This window comes from Rhea pennata, chromosome 1 (genome assembly GCF_028389875.1).
Source record: "Rhea pennata isolate bPtePen1 chromosome 1, bPtePen1.pri, whole genome shotgun sequence".
Lineage (NCBI taxonomy): Eukaryota > Metazoa > Chordata > Aves > Rheiformes > Rheidae > Rhea > Rhea pennata.
This window is the reverse complement of record NC_084663.1, coordinates 57,120,376-57,147,752: the sequence shown is the minus strand read 5'-3', so window position 1 is coordinate 57,147,752 and position 27,377 is coordinate 57,120,376. Positions and strand designations below refer to the sequence as shown.

The window sequence follows — 27,377 nt, the reverse complement described above, 5'->3', positions numbered from 1 at the left end:
CTGGGTAGAAGTGGTGCCTCCATCCCCCTCCTGGACAAATTACCTTTGGAAGATAAACACCTCCTACGGCAACTGACAGTCAGTTCTCTTACAAGTCGGAGGTCTGTGCTGTGAATTTATAAACATCTCTCCTCTACCAGTGTCTCTGCAGAGGGACAATAGGGTTTTATATGAAGCTTTTTGTGTAAGGGTTTTCTTACCATCATATTTAAATTACTAAAAAATGGAAAACTACATTCAAATAGCACACACTGTAACAATAAAGCTGCCAACTCAAAAAATTCAAAATCAAGGAGAGGCTCTGAAAACAAGTGGTACCTGCTACCTTTACACCAGTCAGTTGCGCTTCCTGAAGAAGGGAACTGCAGGCTGGTAATCCTTAACAAGGGCATACAGATCTGCTGCTGCTTTGATCTGCTCTCACACCACCAAGAGGTGCTGTTGACATGGGTTCCTTTCTGCACATGCCGCAGAACTGAGAAAAGGCAGGCATCCATCTGGGGTTTTTTGTTCCCTTTGCTGAGTCTGAGGAAGATGTTAATAGCTGAAAGAATTGCTCAGTGAAACAGCCCTGTTCTGAGAAATTTCCAAGGCCCCTGGCTATGTCACCTCTGAGGCACTGTGACCCACGAGTCATAGGTTTTCACAGCCCCCATGTGGAAATGTAGGCAAAGGAGGAGGTGCGTGCCAGATGCAGCATGAAGATCCAGAGCAGAGAAGAATTTGAGTCACCCCATTGCTCCCCCTTTTTCTATGATGTTTTGCTCCCTCACAGAGAGGAAAAGGCTAGGGGTGGGTCTGTGAGTTTGCATCTCACAGCCCACCACCAGAGGGCAGGAGCAGAGCAGTAGGCTTGTGCTCTAGCCCAGACGAAGGGTCAGGAGAATCCTTTCTTGGGGGATATATGAGGCTCATTTCTTTGCACAGGGCATGGTCACAGCAGGTAGTCTTATTACCCTGGGCCCTGATAGAAGCTACTTTATGTGAGTTATTGCTCAAACAATTCTATGTGGCCCTGAGACCTTTCCTGTGTGTGCTTGCCCTCCAGCAGGGAAGGGAGTATTGCATTTAAGCCAGACTGGGCTGCAAACTGTCCCCTCTGGCTTTATTCCCCTTTTGTGACTTCTCACTTCCCTATTTGCTCAGCTTCCTACCATCTGCCTCCTGCTTTTAGTTCTTGCTTTGCTCCTTCTCTTCTGCAAATTTCCCACCCCTCCCTTTTGCTGCCACTCTTTCCCCTCACTGCTGTGGTTTTTCACTGACTGCCCTGCTCATTTGAAAAGCCTGGCCTTCAATTCAGAACAGAAATCATAACTAAAATGGGTGTGATGCAGCTCAGGCCATGATGTCCTGCAGCCCCTGTTAGAAAAGTTGTGGAGCTGCTTCATTCAGAGTCTTGTTTCTAACATGGCTGTATTAAGAGTTTCTCTAATCTAAATTTTAACTCTCAATCAAAGCCCAGAAAAATGGAGTTTCCAGTCTTCCTGCATCCCCCTCCAGCCCCCTTGAAACATAGTAACAACAAATTATCTATGTTTACATTATACAAAATTTCACCTTCCTAGCAAAATTTAATTCAGCTTGCAAATGATATTTAAGTAATCTTGGATCTACCTTGCCCACGAGCTTTTCTGAAGACCAGCTCTACTGCAGTCAGGAGACAGGTCATCCCTGATCCATTGTGTCATGGAGGCTCATCTGTCTTCAGCACATGGCTGCTCTCAATCTTGCCCTTTTTGGACAAAAGAGTTGGCCCATGGTCATCTTCCTGTCTGGAGCACTGATAAGGGTTCGCCTCCTCCAGCTCTTCTCCATGAAATGCCTGGGTAAGCAGAAGGTCATGGCACAGCCCTTTGGGCATCAAGGTCTCTGCAATGGCTGATTCCTTGCACTTTCCTCACTTGAGAAGTTGTTCCTAGAATCCTAAAACATACTGAACTTCTTTTTGGTTTGGCTTTATTTTTTTCTCTGTATTTCTGCAAGTCCCCAGTGACTCTGATATCAGTTTCCATTCTTACAGTTTGTTCTCAGCAAGTGACAGCCTCCACCTTGCTGATACCATTCTGTTTTTTTAATGCTGATAAATACAGATCAGTATCTGACTGTGCATCCTTTCTCACTAAGTGCTCAGTTAGTTCAACAGCATTTTCCACCTGTGTGTTGTAGTGGGGGAAGTAACTGGGACTAGAGATTATACATGTAAACTCTAATTTGCGTGTAAACTGCTTGACTTGTCTCCTGAAGACCAGGAGTCCTCAGATGTTATCAGATGTTAGATATTTTCTCTTTAGTAAAAACAGATCTAATATATGTCTAGCATAGTAAGCTATAGTATCTTCTAGGAAAGCTGCAGTAGAGAAGTAAGAAAAGCTATTTACAGTAGTAAGGATTACTAACGCTACTCTGTTTTACAAGACTAATATTTCCTGAATCACCAAAATGGGCATTTTTGACTGACTACTACTTTTTTTTTGCAAATATACAAAACTTCAAGCTTGCTGCATATCTGAGCCCAACAAAAGCTATCTCTGGCTCTTAGTTCAGATCTATCAGAGTCTAAGTGACCATCCATAATCTTTATAACATTTTTTTTTCATGTGGCTTTTTATAATCCCTGTCTTTCTACCCTTAAAGAAAAAACAGACTCCAATTCCTTGAGTTAGTACAAGCACATGGTAATAGGCTATTCCTGCTACTCTGCTCTAGAAGCTTTACTCCCTGGCTGCATGTTCTCATCCTGAGCTCTTGTTCTAGCAGATTTCATGTTGCTCCTCACAGTGGACAAGGATTATTTTATTATAATTGTTATATACAAAATTGTGTTACTATGTTTGCTCTCATGCTGTTTTACCTTACATGGCAGCCTTGACCTCCCAAAGGAGCTACTGAATTTGTACAAACCTGTGCTTTGTTTCTGTGAGAATAGTTGTCAGAGTACAGTTGATATGTTCAGCCCAGAGAGATTTTGGCATTGGCTTTGTCACTTTCTTTCTCTCCTAGTATTTATCCTCTTAGAAATTAGTGGAAATATTTATATTTCTTTTTTATATACCTAATCATCTGAGGCCTGTAACAATGAGTAGAAAAGTGCACCTACCCTGTTGGCTCAGTATTTTCCTTTATGACTCCCAGAAAAACAGAACTTTCCAGTTCCAATTTAAATTCCTGTGTAAAGTCAAAGAACTGCTCTGGAAGCAGAGATGATTCATGGCAGAGGCAGGATAGGCAGCAGCCAGAAGTAGTGGCCTGCATCTGACCATGCATGATGAAATGCAAACTGCTGGTCCAGCCTGGATGCCCCTACACACACTCCCACTTCCAGCTTGCACAGCCCCAGCCTAGGGCCACAGGGAGAGACAGTATGTGAGGTTACCACAGCTGGAAAGAAGGTGCAGCAGCAGTAGCAGTTACTGAATCTAACCCCAGGCCTGTGCCAGAAGCCCTGATCTCCAGAGATCGCCTGCCTCTTCCTCTCCCTGTTCCAGCAGCTCTGGAAGCATAGGAGGCATTCTCTCCCTCTTTCTGTCTCTCTCTTTACCTCTCTCTTTCTTTCCTTGCTCTTTTTTTCCCTCATTTTTTTTTCTCTTGAAATAATGAAAGGATCATGTTTTAGCCCTCCCCAAGGGTATTTTCATGCCATGACCACAGAAGATGCATCATGTACTTAAGGGCATTTCCATGTTCTTTGCCTGCTGGGATACTGTTGGTACCCACCATAGGTTCAATACATGTCCATACTGTCTGTCTGGGGTGCTCAAGCAAACTGAGGCTGTAATCTGGGTCCAAATCTCCTCTGGAGAGAAACTGTCTGCTTTACTCCAGAAGGGAGCCTAGAAGCAAACTTGTTTGCATGCCATATGAATGAGTGGGGGACCAAGGACCTACGATGTATTAGGGGACAAACCAAGGAGACATATTTATCCTGTATTTTTGAAAGAATGGGAAATGCTTAATTTAGTCATATCATAGAATCATAGAATTAGTAAGGTTGGAAGGGACCTCTGGAGATCATCTAGTCCAACCCTCAAACGAGTGGCCCATATGGAGATCAAACCCACAACCCTGGCATTATTAGCACCACACTCTAACCAGCTGAGCTGAACTTATGATCCTGTCCAAGTTCCCGCATGAAAAAATCTCTTGCATATGTTTCCTTATTACATGAAATAGAATTATGCAGTTTTGTAATAGTGTGCTTCCCATTCAGAGCCCCCTAGCTGAATTAACTGAAAGCATTCAAATTTTATCAAGGCCAATCAGTGTTAAAAATAAGGCTACCAGAACTAGGAGAATGTAAGTAGTGGAGATCATAATTGAAATGAATTAGCAAGATCCCAAAATAGGATAGTCAGGGATACCAAAAGTGAGGCAGGAAAAACTGAGGGGAGAAGGAAGCATCAGGGAGTTAAGAGATTAAGCAAGTATGGATTAGAGTCAAGATGGAGGCCTTGCTTTGTTCTCTGTTGGAGTGACTGAGAGGACTTCTGCAGTGTACATAGGCATCCATTTTGTTGTTTGCAAGACACTGTGGTTTGGCCTGCTCGCAGACATATGGATAAGAAAAGCCCTGATCAAGCTACCTATATATATAAACTACCCTTGCAGCAGGCAAGTTCAGGGTTTTCAGGGAAGTACCCTAGGTTGGTGCGTCTGTTTGACATCGGCTGCAACATTGATGAAACATATTTTTGTGGAAAACACAATGATAGCAGGGACCTTATCCAAAAATTTTCAGGTGTTCATCCTGCTTTTCACCTCACAGCTTTTAAAGTGTCATTTTTTTCTGATGGGAAGATGTCAGACCAATCTGAGTTAATGGGAATGTGAGAAGGTCATAGCTCTTCCTTTGCCAGTGAGTCCAGAACTTTCAGTCTCACAGAAGCCTGTTTTAAGGGATGGCAAGTGTGCACAGATGCCAGCTCTGACTCCATAACATGTCAGAGAGTGCTTTCTTGTTTTTCGACACATACAATGCTGTTGCACTCTCTATCCAGCTGTCCCTTGTTGCACTCTCTATCCAGCTGTCCCATGGACAGAGAGCAGACAGAGGTCTGGACCTGTTTTGCAGTCCTGCTCAAGGCCTGTTGTGAGTGCAGCAATAGCTGGCAGGGTTCAAGTTGTGATTCATGATGTGTTTCAAAGGTAAGTGCTCATGTTTTATGGAAAGGAGTTGTCCCTCAATAGCTTCAGCCCTGCCAGTGGAGGGAAGAGACTTTCCTGGGCCTCATACCTGGCCTGAATTTTACATTGACCTATTTCTTCATAGTCAGCAGTTTTTCTGGCTCTGATGTGGTGCCTTCTTGCACACTTTATTTTTTCACATATCCCCTACATCAAAGATCTACCACATAAAATAATAAAGACAGTGCATATGGCAACCAAGTACAATTAACTCTGTCTCTCACATGAACTGAGTAGCAAAATTTCCCTCAAAACTGTCCTGCTAATGCCAGTACTCTCTACTGGTAAGAGTAGCTCTAAATCTAAGAGAGGACTTCTTTCCTCCTCTGTTCCGTGCATCCTTACTTACAAGGATTCACAAGAAAAAAATTGTTACGGGAAGATGGGAACAGGCTTGGTGTACAGGTCACTCAGGCACTCGGTGGGTAGTGAGGGAAGAAAAGAAGAAGAAAAAAGACCCTTTTATCCCCCCCACACACACACAATCAAACACCCTCAAGTTTTTGAGTACTTATCTCCCTACAACCTGCTGCAGAATTAACACAGGAAGAATATTTATGTTAAGATGAAATCACTTCCCAAATCAGATGGGTTTTCTTAATCAGGAACTTCCTTTTTTTCCTCTCTTATCAGAGTATCTCAGACAAAATCCCTCACTGCCCATTTCAGTCCCCTCAAACACACACAGAGTCTGCCTCCTCTCAACAAAAATGCTGCTGGCAATGGAAATGCATTTGTGGGCTTGCATTTCAGAAGTAGTCAAAGAGCCTCTGTGAGATCCTAGCAGAATACACATAAAGTTTCTTTTACTGATGTTAGCTCGTACAATGTGCTGATGTGGTCGGCAGGACGAGGAGAGGAAGGCGGAGTCACAGGGCAACCCGCCCCCCTAATGCTGCTACGATTTTGGTCACTGGTTACAAGTCACTTCAGTTTTGTGCAGCATCTGAACGAGCAGAAGGCAAGGAGGAACAGTACCTGTGTGAAAAATACACTGGGCTCTTCAGGATGGACTTTTGTCCTGTGGGTAAGCCTTGACCATCTTTTGTCTTGTTTGTTGCTAAGGCTGTTCACTTGGTTTGATGGGGCATAGAACCCATGAAATCCCAGCAGCCAGAGCAGACACTCAGGCTGGTGGCAGAAGGAACCAGACAGTGGAGGATCCCTGGTGGTACAGCTAGTTGTTGTCACATGCAGTCAGCATGGTTTTCTTTTTACTTTTGTCCCCTGAGCAAGTGCCCTTTACATCAGGAGAAAATTTCCCACTGATCTGAATGGGCCTTGCGTTAAAAGTCTCTATGGCTGTGGTCCGCTGTGCTGGTGATTTTGAGCTGATCTGTGGAACTGACTTAGGGCTATCGGGGTATATGTGGCATGTGAGATGAGCTCCCACAAGCTTTGGCTTCTCTTCATGCAACTCTGGCATGGTTTCCAAGCTCTTCAGTGACATTTCCCTACAGCCCCAAGAGCTGTTTTGCCCTTGCAGAACATCTTATGTAGTTGAGTTTCCCAGTTCCACAGGCTTACAAGGCTTTTGGTGGGGGCATCCTTTCTTGCTTATCACCATGTTAAGGTAAATGACTATATTAGGATTCTAGCACTTCCAAGTGATCTGCAGGTGGGCCTGTGTGGTCCAAAAATAATCTCAAAAGGCAGGTGTGGGTAGAAGGGATGAGCCACATCTGAGGAACTGAGAGAGATCTCAGTTTTTATTTCCTACTTTGGCAGGTGGTGGATAAAGTGTTTGGGATTCGGCAGATCAAGGGATACTACTGGACAGGCTGTTTCCAGCCTCTTTCTGGCTGGGGAAGCTTTATGCATGTGTATGTGTGAGGAAAGGCAATGGAAAGGGAAAGCAGAGAGGATACAGGCTGAAGAGGAGCAAAAAAGGGATCATTTTGCAAGGACGCTGAATCTCAATCTTAGCAGGCCTCTGTGACAGAGTGAGGGGAAAAAGCAGTACCCAATTTCAGCAACAGTTCTCCAGTTTTTAGCTTATATCTGGATAGCAAAGGAACAGGCCAAATCAAATCCCATACCCAGCTTGCCTGTCAAGGAAATTAGTGGGACTTGTGCGAGCTGAGCTCTTGTCAGAATGCGTCTATGCGTGTAGGTGAAGGTGAAGGTGGGTGTCTTCACCCTGGCATCTGGCCCTCGCTGCCTGAAAACAGCAGTAAAGAAAGTTGCTGCAGAACAAACCAAGGTGGGGATAAAGGAGGTATCTCATATTTCGCTATCAGTACACAGCTTATTTTAAGGTCTGTTTTCCACAGAAACTGTGGTTCTCAGAATGGTCTGACAGTCACTTGGTTGAATTATGTGTTACTGAGTTAATTATGTCTAAAAATTATGCACAGCAGTGGTGCAAAGGGATCTCACTAAGAGGCGATGTGAGTTTGCTCAGCTCTAGCTAGAGGCAGAGCCAAGAGACAGGCAATACCTGAAGAGATACACTGTTTTTGACCAATGTCTTTGTTCAAATCCCAATCTGTCACTTCACGGTCTCTTTGGGAAGTAGACTTGTTTGATGCTTCTCCACCTTAGGAGCCAAGACTCCCCACAAATGCAGGTTTCCAGTGGACTCTGGAGCCCTGGATGGGTTTCAAGTTGCTCAATTGTAGCATGATTCGTCTGAAGGACATGGATGTACATACTCCTTGTGCTTTTTCTGGAGTCCCTCCTACATAGAAAAGCAATGCCCTGCTCAGGTACCTGCCTGCTCTGGCTGGGTGCAGTAGAGCCCTGTGTCTATGGTGAGGCCATGCAGTGAACTTCCTGTCTCAGCTGCCTTCAGGACCCTTGAGTGACTGCCTGGTAAGACCACAAAGCCAATGTGCCAAATCATTGAGCTGGGCATCAGGAGGTGAGGGAGCAAGCCCATACCTCTCTTTCACGTGCTAGGATGTGTGGGGTGGGAGCCCCAGGTTAAAGTGGCTGGAAACTGTCCTGAGTGCTGTAGGTTTTCATGTGGGATAAGGGGACTGATAGCCAACATAAGATCTTCTTCCTACCTTTCCCCACATAGCAGGAGAGAGCAATTTCTACCTGTGTGAGGTCCCTATTGAATTTCTTCTGGAACAAGCTGACAGAACTGTGGAATGGCTGCAGGAGATAAACAGATTGGGCTGGAGGAACTGAGTAGCTGGTAGGTCCTTGCCCTGGTAAGGGCTGGGTGGGTGGTCATCTGTGCTAAAGATGACACGGTCGTGTAGCCCAATTCAAAAGAGAGAAGGAATTTCAGGTGAAATTCTTCCATTACACAGCCTCAACCAGGCAGAAGGTGCCCAATAGGCTGCTCTGCATAAGGGTTGTCATGGCTCAAGGTGCCTAAAGTCTTTTGTGACCAAAATGGTAAATACTATTTACTGGCAAAAGGGCCAGCTGAACCTCTGCTGTCATACTGCAGGTGTGCACATGGATGCACATGGATGGTCTATAACAGTGCTGCAGACAGTAATTCTTGATAACCCTCCACTGCTGCTTCCACAGTCCATCCTTCCAGTTGTTCTGTGAGTACTGCCCACTTACTTCTATACTCTAAAAGCTACTTTCTCATTTGTATACTTTTGCTTGGAATTGAAGGCCTCACTTTGCACCTGGATAGCTCTGTGCAGTCCACTACAATAGGAAATGAGCCCAGTACCTCTATTACTCTTGGCTGACCACATGAGCACCCAGACTTTTGGGTAATTCCAGGCTGCTCTCCAGATCAGGAGGCTGAAGGTATAAGTCACCACAATTGGAATTGAAGTCTCTGTTCTGTGTTGAGATCCAGTACTAAAAATACACAACTGGGTGATTCATGAGCAAGTGGTAGGTCTTTCTATCTGGGTCTGTCCTGAGAGGGGAAAAGCAATCTCCAGATCACATGTGAATCCTACAAGTGTGGTGCTCACATGCTCTCCCTCCAGATTTTTCTCTGGAAATTAGGTTCCAAGTAGCTACAAGTCCACTTCAGAGGGTACTAGCCAGTATCACAACACACTGCTTATGTGTTGTGTTCTTGAGAGTAGCTTGACTGTCAGCATCTTCCTGAAACCTGTGGGTGTTTTCATCGGGTGCTCTTCAGCAGTGGATGAAATTTCCCCCTGTGCAGAGAACCTTGACATGGGCTATGCACTGTGTGTGTCCTGATCTGACTGTAAAAGGAAGTGGAACTTGGTGGTATGGACAACTTTGATGGTGCTAAAACCCTGCCCCAGTCTCCCTGCACAGGGATGAATTCCCTCTGCCACTCCAAGAGTTTGGAGTGAATCACTGAGAATCTCCTTCTCCTGCTGACTCAGGTTGTTCTGAAAATGGAAAAGGAAGGAAAGGCAAAGCAGTCTGCTCCCATTACCTCATCTGCTGCTTGCCCAGCTGCCTCTGGAGCTTTCTGTGACTGTCTGTAGACGATTCCCCAAACAAGACTTCTGTGTTCACTTCCCCTAATTGTAGACCCCAAGGCGTGCAATAACACTGACAAATAGCCTCAATATATCCTGGAGCAAAGCATCAGGCCTTCTGTTAGAGAAGCAGAGTAACATACAAGAACTGACCTCCGAGTTATTTTTCAAGGCAACAAGGCACTTAAGCTGTTTAGGCCACTTATAAAACCTTACAAGGATTCTGAACCTTTAGGTACCTAAATTGCTCTAAAAGTTTGGTCCATGCATTATTCTTCCTTCCTACTTCACCCTTTCTGTTTTTTTTTATCCTTTGATTCCCTCCCTTTCTCTGAAATACTCACATGCTTTGTCTCCCCCACCCTTCCAATACCTTCCTCATTCTGATAAGTTGGACAGGTAAATCACTTGGGGTTTTCAGATGTTCAGGAGGAAGCAGGACTGAGTTATTTACAGTCTCAGCAGGGGTCATGTGGGTGAGAAAATGTCCTCTGGGAGCCTCATGTCTCTTTGAGATGTCTGAGGCTGCTTCATTAGACACAGAGCAACTGAAGCAAAGCAACCAGCCATACCACTGACTTTGCTGATGGGGCAGGAGAATGGAAGATTCCTCAGGTGAGTCCTGCTGCAGTGCTTTTGTAGAAGCAAGTAGAGGCCAAGGAAATTTTAGTGATAATTTAACAGAGAATGACTCCAGTAATTCCACAATTAGTCCATAATTATTGGACCCCAGGGGTGAGGGAGATAAAGCTGGGGAGACTGAGAGGCTGGCTTCATCTCCTTCCCCCTAGAACTGAGGGAGACATAAAAGTTAAGATGAAAGACCCAGATTTTCTTGAACACTGCTCACAGGCCAGGCTGACATTCAAGAGGAAGTCAGCAACCCGCCCAACAAGCAGCAAAGCCACTGCATGGATTTCATTTATTCATTTTTAATTTCTGCCCCACAGATTTGGCTGTTGCAAGCTACTGGATATCACAGATTTTCTTCCCCTCTTGACCAACTTTAGCAGCAGTTAGCTTCTTTCAGCTCTCCATGGGGGGTCCTTGTAGAGCTAGGAGGGAATATAAGCCCTTCCCAGCCCAGATTTCCCAATGTCTACTTGCCCCATGCTTTCCCCTCAAAGGTGTGGAGCCTCTCTGGGGAATGCAGTGCTTGAAAACATATGTAGGACTGTCAAGGAGAGGCTGCAGTCCAAGAAAGGTGCTAGCGCAGAGTTAGCACGTAGAAACCCATCCAGTCAGGACTGGGGAAAAGTTAGAATTAGGGAAGACAAATCTCTGAGATATTGTGAGTGTAGCAGGAAAGAAGCATATGGACTCCAAGATGACTGCCTTTGTCCCCTTTACTCTCATCTGTCATGACTGGCTCCTTCCCCTTCTCTCCCCACTCATATTTATAGCATTGTTTTGCATGTGAGATTCACACTAAGAAAATTTCCAAGGCAGCTGGTGCCACTTCCCCTTTTTTCGGGAAGATGGGAGGCCCAGGGGTTAGTTTATGAAACAGCGGAGCAGTGTATCCAATGGCCTGACCTGAGTTGCTGGGGGAACTTTGTCTTCCAACATCAACGACTTTGTAAGTTTTGCAGTGATCTCCCAGGAGCTCCTATACTCTCAGCCTTGTGTCAACCCCCTGTTTTTCCTGGGGCTCACCATCCGCTTTGCTTTTCTGTGGCTGCAGCCTCTTCTTTCTCCTTGCTGAAGATGCTGTGCTCCAGCTGGATTATATTTAGTAGCACCACTGTCATCACCCCAATTCTTCAAGGTCTTTTATGAATCATTCTGTGGTCTCCTTGGCTCTGCTGGTATGTATTTGACTTCCTGTACATTACAAGGAAGCCTGCTCATATTTCTGTACTGTTTGTAGTCCACAGTGGGGGAGAAGAGCAGAACAACAGTCTCCCAGAGACACTCCTTCTTCAGCAGTGTTTTCATCCTCCCAGATCCTGCTCTCAGACTTGAAAAATCTGGATTCTCTCTCATAAGCCATTTCTGTCTCTAGCTGTGGTAGATGAAGTCAGTGGCTCTTCATGGGAGGTTCAGATTTAGATGGAGTATTTAGGTCACAGCTTTCCTGTGCCCCAGGTCTCGTATCTAAAGGTGACTGACATAAAAATCACTGAAGACCTTTCAGTGACATCTCTTCACGGTGCTAACAAAGAGTAAAATTGGTTGACTAGGAAGGGTAGGTGGCTGCAGGGGTAGATCAGAGGGCTATTAACAGAGAAGCTGTCAGCCAGGAGGGGCATGGTGGGCTGTGCTGCTGGCTTTGGACTGAAGATCATTTGCAAGACTAATCTGAGGTGTAGCAGCTGCAAAAGCAGGGGAGGCTTGAATATGGGTGTAAGAGGAACTGTGGCATGATCCTAGGAGAAGGAGAGGATGAGCACTGGGAGGCTGATGCAGCTTTGCCTGTGATGTGCTGGCCTCAGTACCATTCTCAAAGCTACTTGTTTGTTCTTCCAGTGTCATCTGACTTGAGTGAGGCTGAACAAGCTGAAATAGAGACAATCAGGCAGCATAGAGAGGAGCTTTTGGAGGACATTAAGGTAAGAATCATCTTGTTTCTCTTTCTGCTTAGCCTTCTTGAATATGCATTCACCAGAGAATCTCTTCACATAACTGTCCAGGCCAGAAGTGCTCCTGCACAGGTGATATTTGCTTTGGCATGATCCAATTTTACTTCTGAGGTTCAGGCAGCCCCAGCATGTGTGTCACCAGTGTTCACCCAATTTTTAGTACTCTCTGCTACAGGAGTCATCAACTACCATAATGGGGCATTTGAGAAAGGCTTCTCAACTCATCAGAAGGGATGAGTTAGGATTCCATACTTAGCATTAAGAAACCTTCACTAAGTCATACTGGCAGAGACCTGGCTCAGCATTTATGGTTATCTCTAATTACTCACTACCCGATAATAACATATAATTCCTAGTTACCTCCTGCATCCCTCCAAGTTTTTCAAAGTTTTATTTGCTTTGTGGACCTCTAACAAGTCCTCCATGACTCTTTAGAAAGGTGTAATGGCAGGACTTTCCACAGAAGTTTCCAAGGTTGAACTTTTCTTTTTTCTTTGCTTTTAGCAAACCTGTGAATTTACTCTACCAACTCCCCAAAAGTCTGCAAGTGACATATTCAGAATTACTCAGTAATACCACATCACACTCATTCATGGTGCTGTGCAGTTTTTATTCTGTTTCTGGCTTCCAATTGAGAGAGGTTATTGAACTGAATCATTGGACTACACTGATTTTCTGACAGCATGAAGATGTTCAGATGCCTGGGGAATGGGTGCACTATTTCCTTTCATAGGATAGAACATTGAGCCAAATACCTATCACTTCTCAGGCTTCCAGACATAACATCTTTGCTGCAAAATCAGAATGATGTCTTATCCCTTCTTGCAAAATAGGCTGTGGTTGTTACCTATTCCATTTCCAGAGTGAAGAGTGGGCAGTGTAGAAAGCAGGATATGTGAATGGGAACAATACATGTTTTTACCCAATATGGCCAGAGAAAAGGTAGACACATATCCTAAACCTTAAAGCTATTGATCAGTGGGGTATCCATTGTTCAGTGGAGAAGGATGAGTTTAGATGAAAGGGTATCTAGCACTAATGAAATTTTCCCAGGGTGGATTTCTTCAAAGATCATCTAGCAATATCCTTTAACACAAAGACCTAGAAAGATGGCTTGGGGGAAAAGGGAAGGAGGGAGAGGAGGGAGGAGGATGGGTCTAAATTTGCTCGTTACACTGAAAAAAAGACAGTAATGAGGAAAACAACAGAACTGCAATAATCATTTGTAATTTAGGAGCTATGATCATGGCTTTGTTACATTTGTGCACCACCAAAACTTATTAAGGAACATCCCCAGTTCTGGCAGACTGATGAAGCAAGACAGAAGGAAAGCAGGAAGCAAAATCAAGGTTCAGATGATCTTTTAAATGGTGGAATTCCAGAGAATTTCACAGTTCCTGTATTTGGGTGCATACTGTGGCTACGTCCTCACACTTTGTTGAGGCAATATCTGGGATATAACATCCCTTCTTCTTATGACCATTCTGGTGTGCATGGAGAAGAATCTGAGTGATTCCTGCAACAGACCTGTGATGCACTCTGACTCCTGGACAATGAGGGGTCCAGAACTGCAGGATGGAAACAAGGAGATCATAGTGATATTGGTTTTCTTGCTAATCTGGAGAATTCAACCAGGAGGGTCGCAGTCTGTCATGGACTTAAAGGAAGCTGAATACTACAATTAACACTCAGAATCAGGCAGTAATTCCTTTCCTTTCCCTTCTTTTTTCCCCACTTAAAGGCAGATATACACTCACTGGTATTTGATTGATAGGACATTAAAAACTCTATTTTACAACTTGACCACTTCAAGTCCATTTCAGACTGCCAGTTACTGGTTCCACTTCTGCTTTGCTGGATGTGTAACAGAGCTATGCAAAGTAAAAGCCGGAAGGAAATGGGCATGATAGAAGGAGTCTCACAACTCCTTTGAGGAGTTGAAATGACACTAGGCTGAGTTCTCTCATTTTTCCATGCTGTATTAGCATGACTTTCTAGCTCTGAATGACAACAGGCCTGAGAACACCTTTTTGATTTTCTCTCTCATTTCTTTCAGCTAGAATTTGTTTTGGATGGACAGGGTCACTTCAGAGCAGTACCCATTTCACAGAAAACCTTAGCTGGTATTTCATCCGTGGAGGATGCAACGAGTTTAACTGACCTGCTCTCTATCAGCAGGGCTTCTCCTATGGCTGAGGGGAGAAGTAAGACACACTCTGTATGTGTCTCCTGCCTTTCCCTCCATCTCCTTCATCCCCTTGCTTTTTTCCTGCAGAAGCTGAAAGAAGAAATTGCTGAAGTGTTTGCAGAGATAGAGTGCTTCCAAAACGCAGAGGAGGGGCGAGAGGCAGACCTTATCCACGGGGAACACACCAGGCAAGTGGGACACGATGGGTATCCCTTTGTTTACAAAGTCTCTCACTGGTTGTTGAGTAACTAAGAGCACCAATGGAATCTGGTCACATCAAGAACAGGGAAATCAGGCCAGGAATTCCCTTCTCTCCTCTGAAATTTCTCTTTACCCTGGACAGTCAGACATCTGTCCTTGGGGTTCCTTGAGCTGTCTTGTAATTGTCCTAAGTGAAACATGTCCTTTTATTCTAAATCTGAGTTTCCTGCACCTTTGTGTCTGCAGCAAATTATCACAGAAGGATAAACTTCTGTCCCTGGGCCGGAAGAAGTTCAACATGGACCCTGCAAAGGTAGGGTTTGCTCATTCCAGCTGTGAAGGTAAAGCTGGGAAGAAGAGCTTCTGTTGGCTACTGGTCCACTTGCAGCTACCTATGCCAAAGGAGCTAGAGCAGGGGACCATGGGGCTCATTTCCTACATCACTAAGACTGGTTAATAACATCCTCCTTCCTTTACCTGAATGAGATCTTCTTACAAGGTGAAGCTTTGTTGCCTCCCCCCATCATGTGTCATAGAGCATCCCAACAAATGCAACCCAAAACTAAGGAGATAAAAAAAGAGGATGATTTAACTATGCCAATGTGTCAAGAGAAACAAATACACCTCAGCCTAGCCCTTCTTGCATACATGAGGCTGAAAACTGCCCACAGTATGGAGGAGGAGAATGAGATAAGGGGAAGGTGAAAAGTTCTGAGACTGTGTCAGGTTCCTCAGCTCATTCCTCAACAGAAGAGGCGAACCTGTCACTGCTGTTTTGGAGGCAAGTGGTACTGTTTGGGCTATGGAGCGAATCTAGGCTTTCCACTTCCTGGGACTCTGACCAGTAGCCTCCAGACTCTATAGCCTTCAGTGCTCTGCAGAAGGCTCTAAAATCAGCAGTAGAGAAGATGTGAGAAAGACAGTTATATCTTCCTTCTTCTTCACTGGTGCACCATCTTTCTGAACTCTGTGAGGAAAACCACAAGCTGAAATTGAACAACTGCTCATCATCAGCTAACCACAGCTAGTGTCTTGAAGGCTGCAGCTCTGAGTAACAACTTTTTATGTTTCCTCCCCTGCCTCACTGAGACCCTCAAGCTTCCTGCCCCAGTGTCCTCATTGCAGCTGGAAGGCATGACAGTCCACTGGCTAGCCCTCTGCCAGTGCGAGCCATCTTAGAGCACCCACATCAGTATTTACAGCCCACATGAGAACTGGCTTACTTTTTGTCTTAAAGTCAGAGCTTGATTTGAGGCCCCAGTGGCATCTCTCTCTCTGTGGCACAGTGCAATGCTGTGCAGAAATACCTGAACTAATTCTGACCCCAAAACAGTCTAGCTTTTTTAGCTCAATGCTGATCTGCCTGGCTGGGATGTCATATTAAGTGCCTGTATTGTTTTTGGTTTAGAATAAGTCCAGTCAAATCTCTGTTTCTTGGTTCACTTTATGCTATTTGCCATAGCCTGAGAGGTGTTGATGCAAAGAACTTTATTTGTCCCTCCCTATTAAGGTTCCATTTAATCCCTGTAGTGCTGTTAGTTTAAACGAGTTCTTACCCCCAAGAGCACAGGCCAGGTTCCTGAGGTGAGGGGAGATAAGGATTAGAAATAAGGCTGAATAAAACCTTTTGGGAGAACCACTCTTTTTCTGGAAAGTAGAGCTGCACTGCAATGTTCTGCAAAATTACATTGATCTTACTGAAATTTCATCTAGGGGAAAAGAAAGAAAAGTACTGTGGAAAAATCCCCTGAACATTTCGATTTCTTCTCTTGAAACTGCTTTTCTTTGGGGCATTTTAGAAATAGGATTTTTTGTATATTACATGCCAAAGTGAATTGATTTGGTTGAAGTAGAACAGTCTGATGGGTCCAATACAATTTTCATTCTTTCATTGCATTTCATACAAAGAATTGCAATGTGTTCTGGAGATTTACAGTGATTTTAAATATTATTATGAATTTGAATAAAATCTCAGCTTTCCTTGATTTTGACAATCAGGAAATTCTCTCTAAAATAGAATGCTGGCTATTTGTGCAGTACAACTCAGATTTTCTGTATTCCTTGAAAAGTGTCTTTACTTGGCGGGGAAGATGGAGCTGAACAGATTGCAGACTTTTCTGTTCTGTGGCTTAGAAAAAGTTTAGGGAAAAAAAATTAAATAATCTCAAGCCAATTTTTTGTTTGAGCGCATTTTTTGATTATATCATTTTATTTTTTTAGAACTATTTTTCTGTAAATATGTAAAAAATACATTTGGGAACAAAACATAAACATTTTGATTAAAAATGTTAAAATAAACTATTTTGACTTTGCCTAAAATCTACCTGCCTTTCTGTTTTTTTTTAACCTACACAGAATTTTTTGTTTGAGTTCCCAGCTCAGTGAAACATGTTTATAAAAGTCTAGAGAGGAACTGGGAGTGGGACTGACTCACAGCAGGTAGATGACAAGGGAAGGAATAAGGTGGGAATATGGTCATGTGCTCCCATGGAGGGACAGGGAATTTACTGAGAAGGCAACACCGTCAAAGCCAAGGAAGCCTGATATCAGAATGTTTGGGTTATGCTTTCTCACTAGCTCCAAGAACTGTCTTTTTTCGCTGTCTTGCTTCTCATCCCACAGGGGATCCAGTACCTCATAGAGCACCAGCTGTTGTCTTCAGACCCTCAGGAGATCGCCAGATTCCTCTATAAGGGTGAAGGCCTGAACAAGACAGCCATTGGGGATTATCTGGGTGGGAGGTGAGCAACACAGGCAAGCTGAGGATGTCCTTTGGAAGCTCTGTCCTGCCTGGCCCCTCTCAGCTACCATTTTAGATGAGTAGTCAGGTGCCAAATTTGAATGTGGGCTCAAACTGCAGTGGACTGGGTGGCCACATGCACTTGGAGTATCCCTGTGAGTGTGGCTAGAGCTAGGCCCATGGGCTGCCTCTCCTGCCATCTGTAACACGGTCAGTCTTCCTAGATAAATAGTGGCACTCATGTTGCTTGGCTTCTCATGTGGCAGAGGGGAAGGGGGGGCAAGATGGAGCCAGGTGCATGTCACCATGCCAAGTGGCATCTGAACTCAGCAGAGTCAAAGTCTCCTCTCACTTTTCCTTCCTGTTCTTTCCCAGGGATCCCACAAACCTTCAGATTCTCCAAGCCTTTGTGGTGTGTCACCAGTTTGCCAACCTTAACCTGGTCCAGGCACTGAGGTGAGTGTGCAAGTGTTGCAAGGAGTGGGTGGAACAGAGTCCGCTTCAGCCACTGGTTCCACTGGGAGGGTTGTGAGACCTCACTGGGCTTCCCCAGAGTGAGACTCTAGGCCTGTCTGGGCAGCATGTCCTGTTGCTCTGTGAGATGTGTTGACATGTTTTCATGGGAAATCTCCTTCCAAGGCACATCATTAGGGAACAGGACCTATGATTTGCAGCATTTTTAGTTCTGCTACCTCCTATTGTGATGTTTGAGGCTGTTAAGCCCAGGTAATTTCTAGAGAGAGGAGCTACTCCTGCTTCATACAGGCAAGTTGTATTATCTTCTCCATGTGGAAGGATGACTCCCTTTGTTTTTGTAGTATCCCAAGGGCTGAGGGAAAGGATAAACATCTCTTGGATACAGTCTGAGTAAGTCTCTGGCATGGTATTCCCAACAGACAGTTCCTGTGGAGCTTCCGGCTGCCTGGAGAGGCACAGAAGATTGACCGGATGATGGAGGCTTTTGCAAACTGGTACTGCAAGTGTAACCCAGGAGTATTCCAGTCCACAGGTAGTTATGAGGAGAAGGTGGCCTGTGAAGCCAAACTCCACTGTTTACTGGGGAGAGGAGCTTTCTTTTCCCAGTCACAGAAAAACAGAGGGCATCACTTGGGAGTATGGTTGTTGCTCTTTGTATTCTCTTCTATTAAGTCAAAGGAGTCAGTGCAATTCCTGTGAAGGTTTTCAGTAGACTGAGGGTCTCCAATCCTGCCTCTGTTATTATGTTCCAACCCATCACAGAAGGTAATAGACTTGAGAAGTGCTCCAAACCCCATGTCACCCCTCATTACTGCGGAACAGAATACCCTACCAGCACTAGCACTGACAGATGCTGACTTGTAGAAATGCATCTGCTGGCACAGTCATTACATGACCAGAGCTTGTCCCATCAGGGAACTGCCTCATCATAGCAGAGCAACTGTCATCTAGCCCTGTCTGTCTCTCATATTCCTAGCAAAGGTGACATCTCCCATTCCTCCTACAGCTGAGGGGGCAAGGCTGTTCTGTGACTGAAACCCAGGCCACCTATTAGGATATAGACAGATTTGCTCTCTAAAACAACACTCCACCCATGCTGGGTTTTTTCCTCCTTTGCAGATACCTGCTATATACTTTCCTTCTCTATTATTATGCTTAACACCAGCCTGCACAACCCCAATGTGAAAGACAAACCTCCCTTTGAGAGGTTTGTATCCATCAACCGAGGCATTGACAATGGAGGTGACCTGCCGGAAGAGCTCTTAAGGGTAAGAAGGGCTCTGGTCTCCCATTTTCTCTTCAGTTCCTATTTCCTCTGTGGCTTGGGGTCCACTGAACACCAAAGGTCCATCATTACCAGTGATTACAGATCTACTGGTCTTTTCCCATGCAAGGGGAAGGGCTGCTCCAAGAAAGAAAACAATATGTGCAAAAGCAGAGCTGGAAGATATAGAAAGTAGTTAGGACAGGGGCAGCACATGCACAGGTGAAGACATAGAACCGGAGAGATGAGCCTTGAGATGTGCAGGCAATGGCAGTGTGGGTGAAAGCAAAATTGCGTGTGTGAGTGTGTCTGTGTGAGAAGAACATATACTGTCACTGTATGAAAGAAGAGTTACTGAAATATAGAAATACAAAGTCAGAATGTGTGTTTGAGAATATACACAAAATACAGGTAGAGAATAGACAGATGCCCTTGGGGGTGTGATGTAAAGACAACCTGCAAAAGCAGTCTATGAGCAGACTGGAGAGTGCAACAAAACATGTGTGGGAGGTGGCTGAGGGCTGGGCTGTGGGCGTCTGTATGTTGTGTAGGTGTGAGGCAGGTTTCCAAGCTGGTCAGTGAGTGCTGTGAGTTTCAAAGAGAGACTAACATCCTGGAGCCCTAAATCTGAATGAATTTTTCCAACGGGTCTATGTGAATGGGGTATCTAGCCCTTTTGGAGCTGGCTGGGCACCTGGCTCTTTTGGCCAGCTTTGTCCTAGCATACGAGGCAAGGACTGTTTTTTCTGGGGTTCAGGGGGGCATATCACTGTGGCCCAGATTATTAATTCCTTTCTCTTGTTCCTATCTAAATGTCCCAGCTGACTCCAGTGTTCATGTAAGTCTAGACACCAGAGCCAGGACATGTCTCTATATGAACAGAAGTCCCAGAAGAGTGTCAAGGTCTCTTCCAGCATCTATAAAGCTCTCAGCAGGTCCATTGTGTCTCTGATCTCAAAGGACGAAGATACAGAAGTGGAGACAGAGGCAGCAGAAGTAGTGATTAGCAGACCTGGAGCAACCATTATCCCAAGGGGTTAGCAGTCAGGGTACCCTGCCCTCTGAGGCAAGGTAGAAGTGGGCAGCCTGCCTGGCTGTGCCTAGTCTCATCCAACATGCCTGTGGGCAATAACTTGTGCCTTGTGTCAAAGAGGCTGCTAGCACCTTGCACTTGGGTTTCTTGAGCAGCATCCACTCAGGTTAAAGGCTTTAGATTCTTCTCCATTGTGTCATTTTTTCTACGCAATTTAAGGGAAGTTGCAGGTGCCTGTACTTCCAATTTTATTCATGACTTGGGGCTTGGCAATAAATGATGACAAATGTCAATGATGCAAATGACATCTTTGTATCACTTTAAAGCTAGTAACCTGCCTCACTGCCACTCTGCTGTTATAAATGTCATACATTGTGTTCCTCTGTGCAAATGTCTCTGTTCTGTGAAACGTGTCACCTTGTGGACCTGTGTGGGGATCTGCGCATGTATGCTCCCGACTGAGTATCTGGTTATTGGATGGCACTCAGAGCCCAGAGACAGGGCTGCAGTCTCTGTCACCTTCTTCCTCCCCTGCCCACTTCCTTAGTACTACCCACAGTGGCACTTCTGTGACATGCTGGGTTCAGGCACTGCAGCCTCTCTTGATGTGGGCATGCACTTATGTGCCTATGGATTTCCAAAATGGGCCTGTTTCTACAAAAGGTGCAGAAAAAAGGATGGCTGCTCAGTTTGAGATGTGGGGTGTACACAGGGCTGCTGTATGCCCAGTGCTCACTACTCACTCCTCTCCCCATTCACCTTCCTGCTCCCATGGAAACAGAGTGATGAACTGGATGGACGCAGGTTGTATACAAGCTTTGCTAGAAAGATGTCTTCTTTTCTCTTTCTGTGTCCCCTCTCCTCCTCCCCCCCCAAAAAAAACCACTTTGGGGCAGAGTCTGTTTGAAAGCATAAAGAATGAGCCATTCTCCATACCAGAAGATGATGGGAACGATCTCACACATACCTTCTTCAACCCTAGTCGTGAGGGCTGGCTCCTGAAACTAGGTAAGTGGAAGGATTCCCACAACTCACCTGAATCCCCTCCCTGAATGCACCTCCTCCTCGCCTCCCCCTTCTCCCCCGGGCCTTGCTTCCCATCGCAAATATTCCGCAAGAAATCCCAAACCCAACCAGGCAGCAGCATTTCCACCTTCCTGCCTTCCTTCCTGTTGGCTGCAATGGGGTGAGGCTGACACCTGCTGTTGAAACCAAGCACTTGCTCTCTCCTGCCAGCCCAATCCTGTACAGTCTGTTTGCTCCTAAGAGGACCCAGAAGTATATCCCTCACATCTCCCCATTCCTAGCCCCATCAGAGCGTGACTGGGTCTTTCTGTGTGTGTCCCACATGTGGCATCAAATCAGTGGTGAGCACTGCAGTTGTCTCCTCGGGACTGATCTATTGGGAGGGATGAGAGAGTGTGCATTTGTGGAGCAGGGGAGAAGGATGGCAGCATGTGGGACTAATGGCTTTTAAACCTCACTGCCTTTAGGAGGACGTGTGAAAACCTGGAAACGCCGTTGGTTCATTCTGACCGATAACTGCCTGTATTACTTCGAATATACCACAGTAAGGGCTTAAGTCCAGGTTGGGAAACTGCATCCTAAGTGGTTAAAAACCTTTGAGGGGACTGGGAGGTGCAGCGGGCATGGGGCAATTCTTCCTTTCAACCCTGCATTCCCAGCCTGGGTTCAGACCTCATTTCTCTCCCATGCTAGCTCCAGTGCTGACAGTGATGGAAGCTGCTGCTAAAGGTTTTGCTGTGATTTCTCATTATCTAAGCTCCCCAATGTATAAATGCAGGGGGTCTTCTCAGGCACACACAGCTCTTGTACCCCCAAACCACGTGTGTCTGGAAAAACAGAGAAGTTGTAAATCATGTCATAGGTGTGGGGAGCATGTTGGGTGTTAATTTGTGTTTCCTTGTTTTTAGGACAAAGAACCACTCGGCATTATCCCACTGGAGAATCTATCAGTCCGGAAGGTGGATGATCCCAAAAAGCCAGTAAGGCTCCATTGTTTGGTAATTTGATCAAAGAGACCAAAGCAGTCTCTCAGTGGAGTCAGTGGGAAGAGAGAGAGAACTCTCTGGCCTCTACCCTCTTGCCTTCACTCTACAGACTTCTGTTGGGCAAGACCTCTGGCCCTACACTGCCTTGGATTATACAGCACACCTGCACACACACAGCCACACACAGCCCTATTACGGGACATTGTCCTGTGATATTCTTAACGTTCTGCTTTAGAGCTGAGGAGAGGCATTGGTGCAGTAGTTCAAGGAAAAGCATCACCTCTTTTTCTTCAAGGCACAACCTCTGCCAAAAAGTGCTTCCCATCCCCCCTGCCTGTACTATTAAGGCTGGTGGGGAGCACTTACCAGCTCTAAGGTAGCAGGTAGGAGAATAAGGGCAGTTTCTCAAGCCTGTTCTCTCCATGCTTCTCAAAGGGAAGGTACCATTCCAAACTGTACTGTCCTCCCTCTGAACATGATTGCATTTTACTGGGGATGAACTGGTGTGAAATTAGAGCCATTTCCAGTTTTGTGCAGTTCCTCACTGGCAGCCATTTTGCTCTCTCCCTTGGCTGGCTGCGCTGCTTGTGTAGGGAAGCAGAGATGAGTGCACAGAACTGACTTTTACATACTGCTCTAGGAGATATGGTTTTGATTTCCCTCACCATGACTCTCCGTAGTGAGTTACAGCATGTGTAGACCATACAGCACTGTGGTGTTAGGAAATTTCCCTGGAAAGTGGCACTCTCTCTCTGTGCATTTCCTATGGATACTCACTCTTCCAATGTGGCATGGATCTAGAAGACTTGCTTTCCTGTCTGTGTGCTGTCAGGCAGCAGAGAGGATGCTGCATTACATGAAAGGGGAAAGGTTCTTTATGTATGGAGCAGGGTGATTAGTCCCACAAGGTGTTCTCATGGGAGCCTTCTCTGATAGCATGACTGGCTGGGGAGATGAGGGAAGAGCAGTGGACATTGTGTACCTTGACTTCAGCAAGGCTTTCAACACTGTCTCCCCTAACATCCTCCTAGATAAGCTCAGGAAGGGTAGGTTAGATGAGTGGACTGTGAGGTGGATTGAGAACTGGCTGAAAGGCAGAGCTCAGAGCGTTGTCATAAGTGGCATAGAGTCTAGTTGGAGGCCTGTGGCTAGTGGAATTCCCCAGGGCTCAGTACTGAGTCCCATCCTGTTCAACTTACTCATCAATGACATGGACGAAAGAACAGAGTGCCTCCTCAGCAAGTTTGCTGATGATACCAAGCTGGGAGGAGCGGCTGATACCTGAGGGCTGTGCTGCCATTCAGAGAGACCTCAACAGGCTGGACAGCTGGGTGGAGAGGAATCTTATGAGGTTCAACAAGGGCAAGTGCAGGGTCCTGCACATAGGGAGGAATAACCCCATGCACTAGTCCAGGCTGGGGGCTGACCTGCTGGAAAGCAACTCTGCAGAGAAGGACCTGGGAGTGCTGGTGGACAGCAAATTAACTATGACCCAGTAATGTGCCCTTGTGGCCAAGAAGGCCAATGGTATCCTTGGATGCATTAGGAAGAGTGCTGCCAGCAGGTTGAGGGAGGTGATCCTCGAGCCCTCTACTCAGCCCTGGGGAGGCCTCATCTCGAGTAGTGTGTCCAGTTCTGGGCTCCCCAGTACAAGAGAGACATGGAGCTACTGGAGAGAGTCCAGCGTAGGGCTACAAAGATGATCAGAGGGCTGGAGCATCTGCCCTATGAGGAACAGCGGTGAGAGCTGGGCCTGTTTAGCCTGGGAAAGAAAAGACTGAGGGGGGATCTTATCAATGTCTGTAAGTACCTGAAGGGAGGACGTCAAGGGGATGGGGGGCAAACTCTTTTCAGTTGTGCCATGCAACAGGACTAGAGGCAATTGGCAAAAAATGAACCACAGGAAGTTCCACCTGAATATGAGGAGCAATTTCTTCACTGTAAGAGTGACAGAGCACTGGAACAGGTTGCTCAGAGAGGTTGTGGAGTCTTCTTCTCTGGAGAGATTCAAAACCCACCTAGATGCACCCCTGTCTAACATGCTGTAGGTGACTCTGCTTGAGCAGGGAGTTTGGACTAGATGATCTCCAGAGGTCCCTTCCAACCTTACCATTCTGTGATTCTCTGGTAACTGCTGATGCTCTATCTCTCCATAAAGCCTGTTTTAGTGTCTAGTCCTTCACAGGAGGGGTGTGTTTATCTAAGAGGGGTGGGCTGGAGATCTAATTTATAGGAAGATTCTTGGGGTGAGGGAGGTAAGACTTTGTTGTATTTCAAAGACAGAGAGCTCTCCTTCCCCTTGGAAGCCTTCTGATCCTGTCACCCATGGCTGGAAGCAGCAGTTCTTCCTTGCCTGTCCCTCCTTTCCGCCCCTCACCCCCACCCCCTTACTATTCTATTTTATTTCCTTCTTGACAGAATTGCTTCGAGCTCTTCAATCCCAACTGTAAGGGGCAGAAGATCAAAGCCTGCAAAACAGATGGGGATGGGAAGGTGGTTGAGGGCAAGCATCAATCCTACAAGATCTCAGCAGCCACACCAGCAGAACGTGATGAGTGGATTGAGGCAATACGGTGAGAAGACCAGAACTTGAAGGTCTGGAGTTTTCTTTGTCCAGCCCTTGGGAATGCCAAGGAACACCCTTTGTCCAGCCAGAGAATGGAGCCTGGAAAAGGGAGTAGAAAGAAGTGTTCACAGCCTAGCAGCTATGGTACCCCTTTACTCCAAGGGGTTTCAAGGCCCCTTCTGGAGAATCTGTAGCCACAACTAAATTCTCTGCTATGGCTCTGCAGGTCTCCAGTCGTACTTTCTTGTGAGTGGTCTCTCTATGCAGGATAGATTGCCTCTGCTGTTCTCCAGCACTAAATCTCTTGCTCTCATGTTCTCCTATTACCAGGACCAGCATCACACAGGATCCTTTCTATGATCTTGTCTCAGCCCGTAAGAAGAAGATTGCCAACAAAAACTGAATCCTGACCAACAGGAACGTGCAGTTGTTGAGCAGCTTTCTTCCCATGCTGGGCTCTACCAGTGAAGAAATTTGGGAGTATTGATGCGCTCTACCTCCCACTTGGCAGGAAGATGATTGACAGAACAACTTGCCAGATATGTTTCTTCCCTTTCCAAACAGAAGGCAGAGGCACAGGGTGCATTCCAGTGAGGACTGTCAGAGCTGTAGGCATGGCTTCTCCCATGTCCTAACATACACTTGACTGCAAGATGACCTTTGGATTTTCACATACAGCTATGAGGCATGCAGGACAGAATCTGAAGAGAGACTAGAATGTCTCCAGAAAGTCTCCATCCCCAGTCATTCTCTCCAGACATCAAACCAGGCCTGGATGTTGTTTTGTGAGGAACCGAGCAGATGCTTTCTGCACAGCCCAGCATGGTTCAGTCAATTGCAGAATAGAAAAGCCCCAGTAGTTTCTCTTCCATGAACAGATGGGCACTGATGTTGAAGGGATATTGGTATTTAAGAACCACAATGTGAAACTGGAGGCCAATGGAAGATAAGACCTCTGTTCATAAGAGACCTCCACCTCTAGCAACAACGAGGGATGCAATTCTGGAAGGTCTCTGTAGCTGAGGAAGTAAAAGATGTTGGAGGAAGCAATAAAGGGAAACTGTATGTAGAGAGTCTGTGGACCAGAGAAGCAGCTCTATGTCTTTGTCTCTATGTTTTGGTGCTCAGGGGCCAGCTCAGGGCTCCCTAGGAAAGAACACCAAACTCTAGCTTTCTTCCTGGCTCCCAAGCAAAGATTGCTTCCTTGCACTATTTAAGAGGGCTGGGTTCAGTGTCTGGCATAAACAGCGTGCGCGCGCACACACACACGCGCACACACACACACACACACACATGCACGCGCGCATGCACACACACACATACACACACATGCACGTTCGCATGCGCGCGCACACACACACACACACACACACACCATCTTCTTGTACTGTTTTCACCTGCAGCCTGTTTTCTTTTTCCTCTTGTTTAAAGAAAGGATGATCTTTTAAGTGGTAAAAGCAGAGGATGTAAGAGAAGAGCATCATGTTTCTGTGCCTAGCAAAGCTGCCTGAGCACTACTACAGCTCTGCAAGCAGATGCAGGCAAGCTGAAGGCATGGCACAAGTAGGCAGCTGTTTGATGGTGTGGGAGGGGGGCATAGTTAACGAGCAGGTGGAAAAGTACAGGGAACTGATACTGTGCGAATGGGGAACAGCCTAGGGGCATGTGCTAGAGAACTGCTAGACACAACTGCATGGGCAGGCTTTGGGTTAAAGGACTTAATAAACCATTGCTATCTGATCTGATGCCTTTCAGGCCTCTTCTAGAAACTCCGGATGCCATTCTAGTCTCTGCTTTTTTTCTTCCTGCAGGGGGCTCTATTTACCAGGAAATCTGCAGCAGGGCCAGCACAGCCTGATTATTCATTTTAGTTATTTTTGTCCAAGCCACCGGAATGTTGAATTAATTTCAAGAGGCAAGGAGTGTATCTCAGAGCTGAAGCACACGCTTACTCCAGAGAAGGAACGTGAAGGTTTTCTTCTGCTCAAGCCTGCAAACTGTCTCCAGCATTGAATCTCCTTGTAACCGATGTGATAGGGAGTGAGTTTTCTGCTCAGTGCTCTGAGGCACATGTGCTCATGTAGGCATGCACCCTTGCTTTGAGTTCAATACATGGGGGAGGAGGGGTCATGTCCACAGGTGGAGGAAGAAGTCAGGATCTGGCCCTTCACCTTGGCAACTTCTCCAATATATATAAGAAATATAAACAGGCACTTGACAGGGCTGGTAAAAGATGCGCCAGAGCCTATGTTCTGGGTGAGAAATACCTATTCTAGTGCCTTACAGGCTCAGGCTCAGAGTGCCAAAAGCCATCAAAATGTAGCCTGGAGTATCTCTTCTACCCACAGTCTGGTCTGGGGTGAGAGAACCCAGGCTAATCTCTTCCCAGAGTTTACCTGGATTATTCCTTTTAGGGCAGGCTCTATCCAGGTTCTTCCCAGTCCCTTCTCAGGCAGAATCTTTGCAAATCTCTTCAGGCTGCCTATGTCCCTTTTCTTCCCTTCCCCCCCCCCCCCCCCAGATACCCACATACTCTAAAGCAGAATTATTCCTAGCAGGAGGTGAAACAAAACAGTGCAAGGAGACAAGCATTGTTCATTTCCATCTATCAAACTAACTGAAAGAGACAGGTAGAGATGAACCACGTTTCCTCTCTCCTACCAGCTGAAGCAGGGAAAGAGACAAGTTTGAGTTTTCATTTCCTTTCCTTGGCTTCAGCACAGAAGATTCATCTCCATATCCTTTGCT

General features: G+C 45.9%; 1 protein-coding gene across 1 annotated transcript; it reads left to right on the top strand.

Moving 5' to 3' along the window:
- Nucleotides 1–6,129: 6,129 nt before the first annotated feature.
- On the top strand, nucleotides 6,130–25,911 carry CYTH4 (cytohesin 4). The gene is made up of 13 exons (XM_062569300.1): nucleotides 6,130–6,208; nucleotides 12,036–12,118; nucleotides 14,424–14,524; nucleotides 14,784–14,850; nucleotides 17,160–17,278; nucleotides 17,653–17,733; nucleotides 18,174–18,286; nucleotides 18,874–19,022; nucleotides 20,948–21,059; nucleotides 21,545–21,621; nucleotides 21,986–22,057; nucleotides 24,482–24,636; nucleotides 24,960–25,911. The coding sequence occupies exons 1-13, from the start codon at nucleotides 6,190–6,192 to the stop codon at nucleotides 25,030–25,032; spliced, it is 1,221 nt and encodes a 406-aa protein (XP_062425284.1). The 5' UTR covers nucleotides 6,130–6,189; the 3' UTR covers nucleotides 25,033–25,911.
- Nucleotides 25,912–27,377: the final 1,466 nt, after the last annotated feature.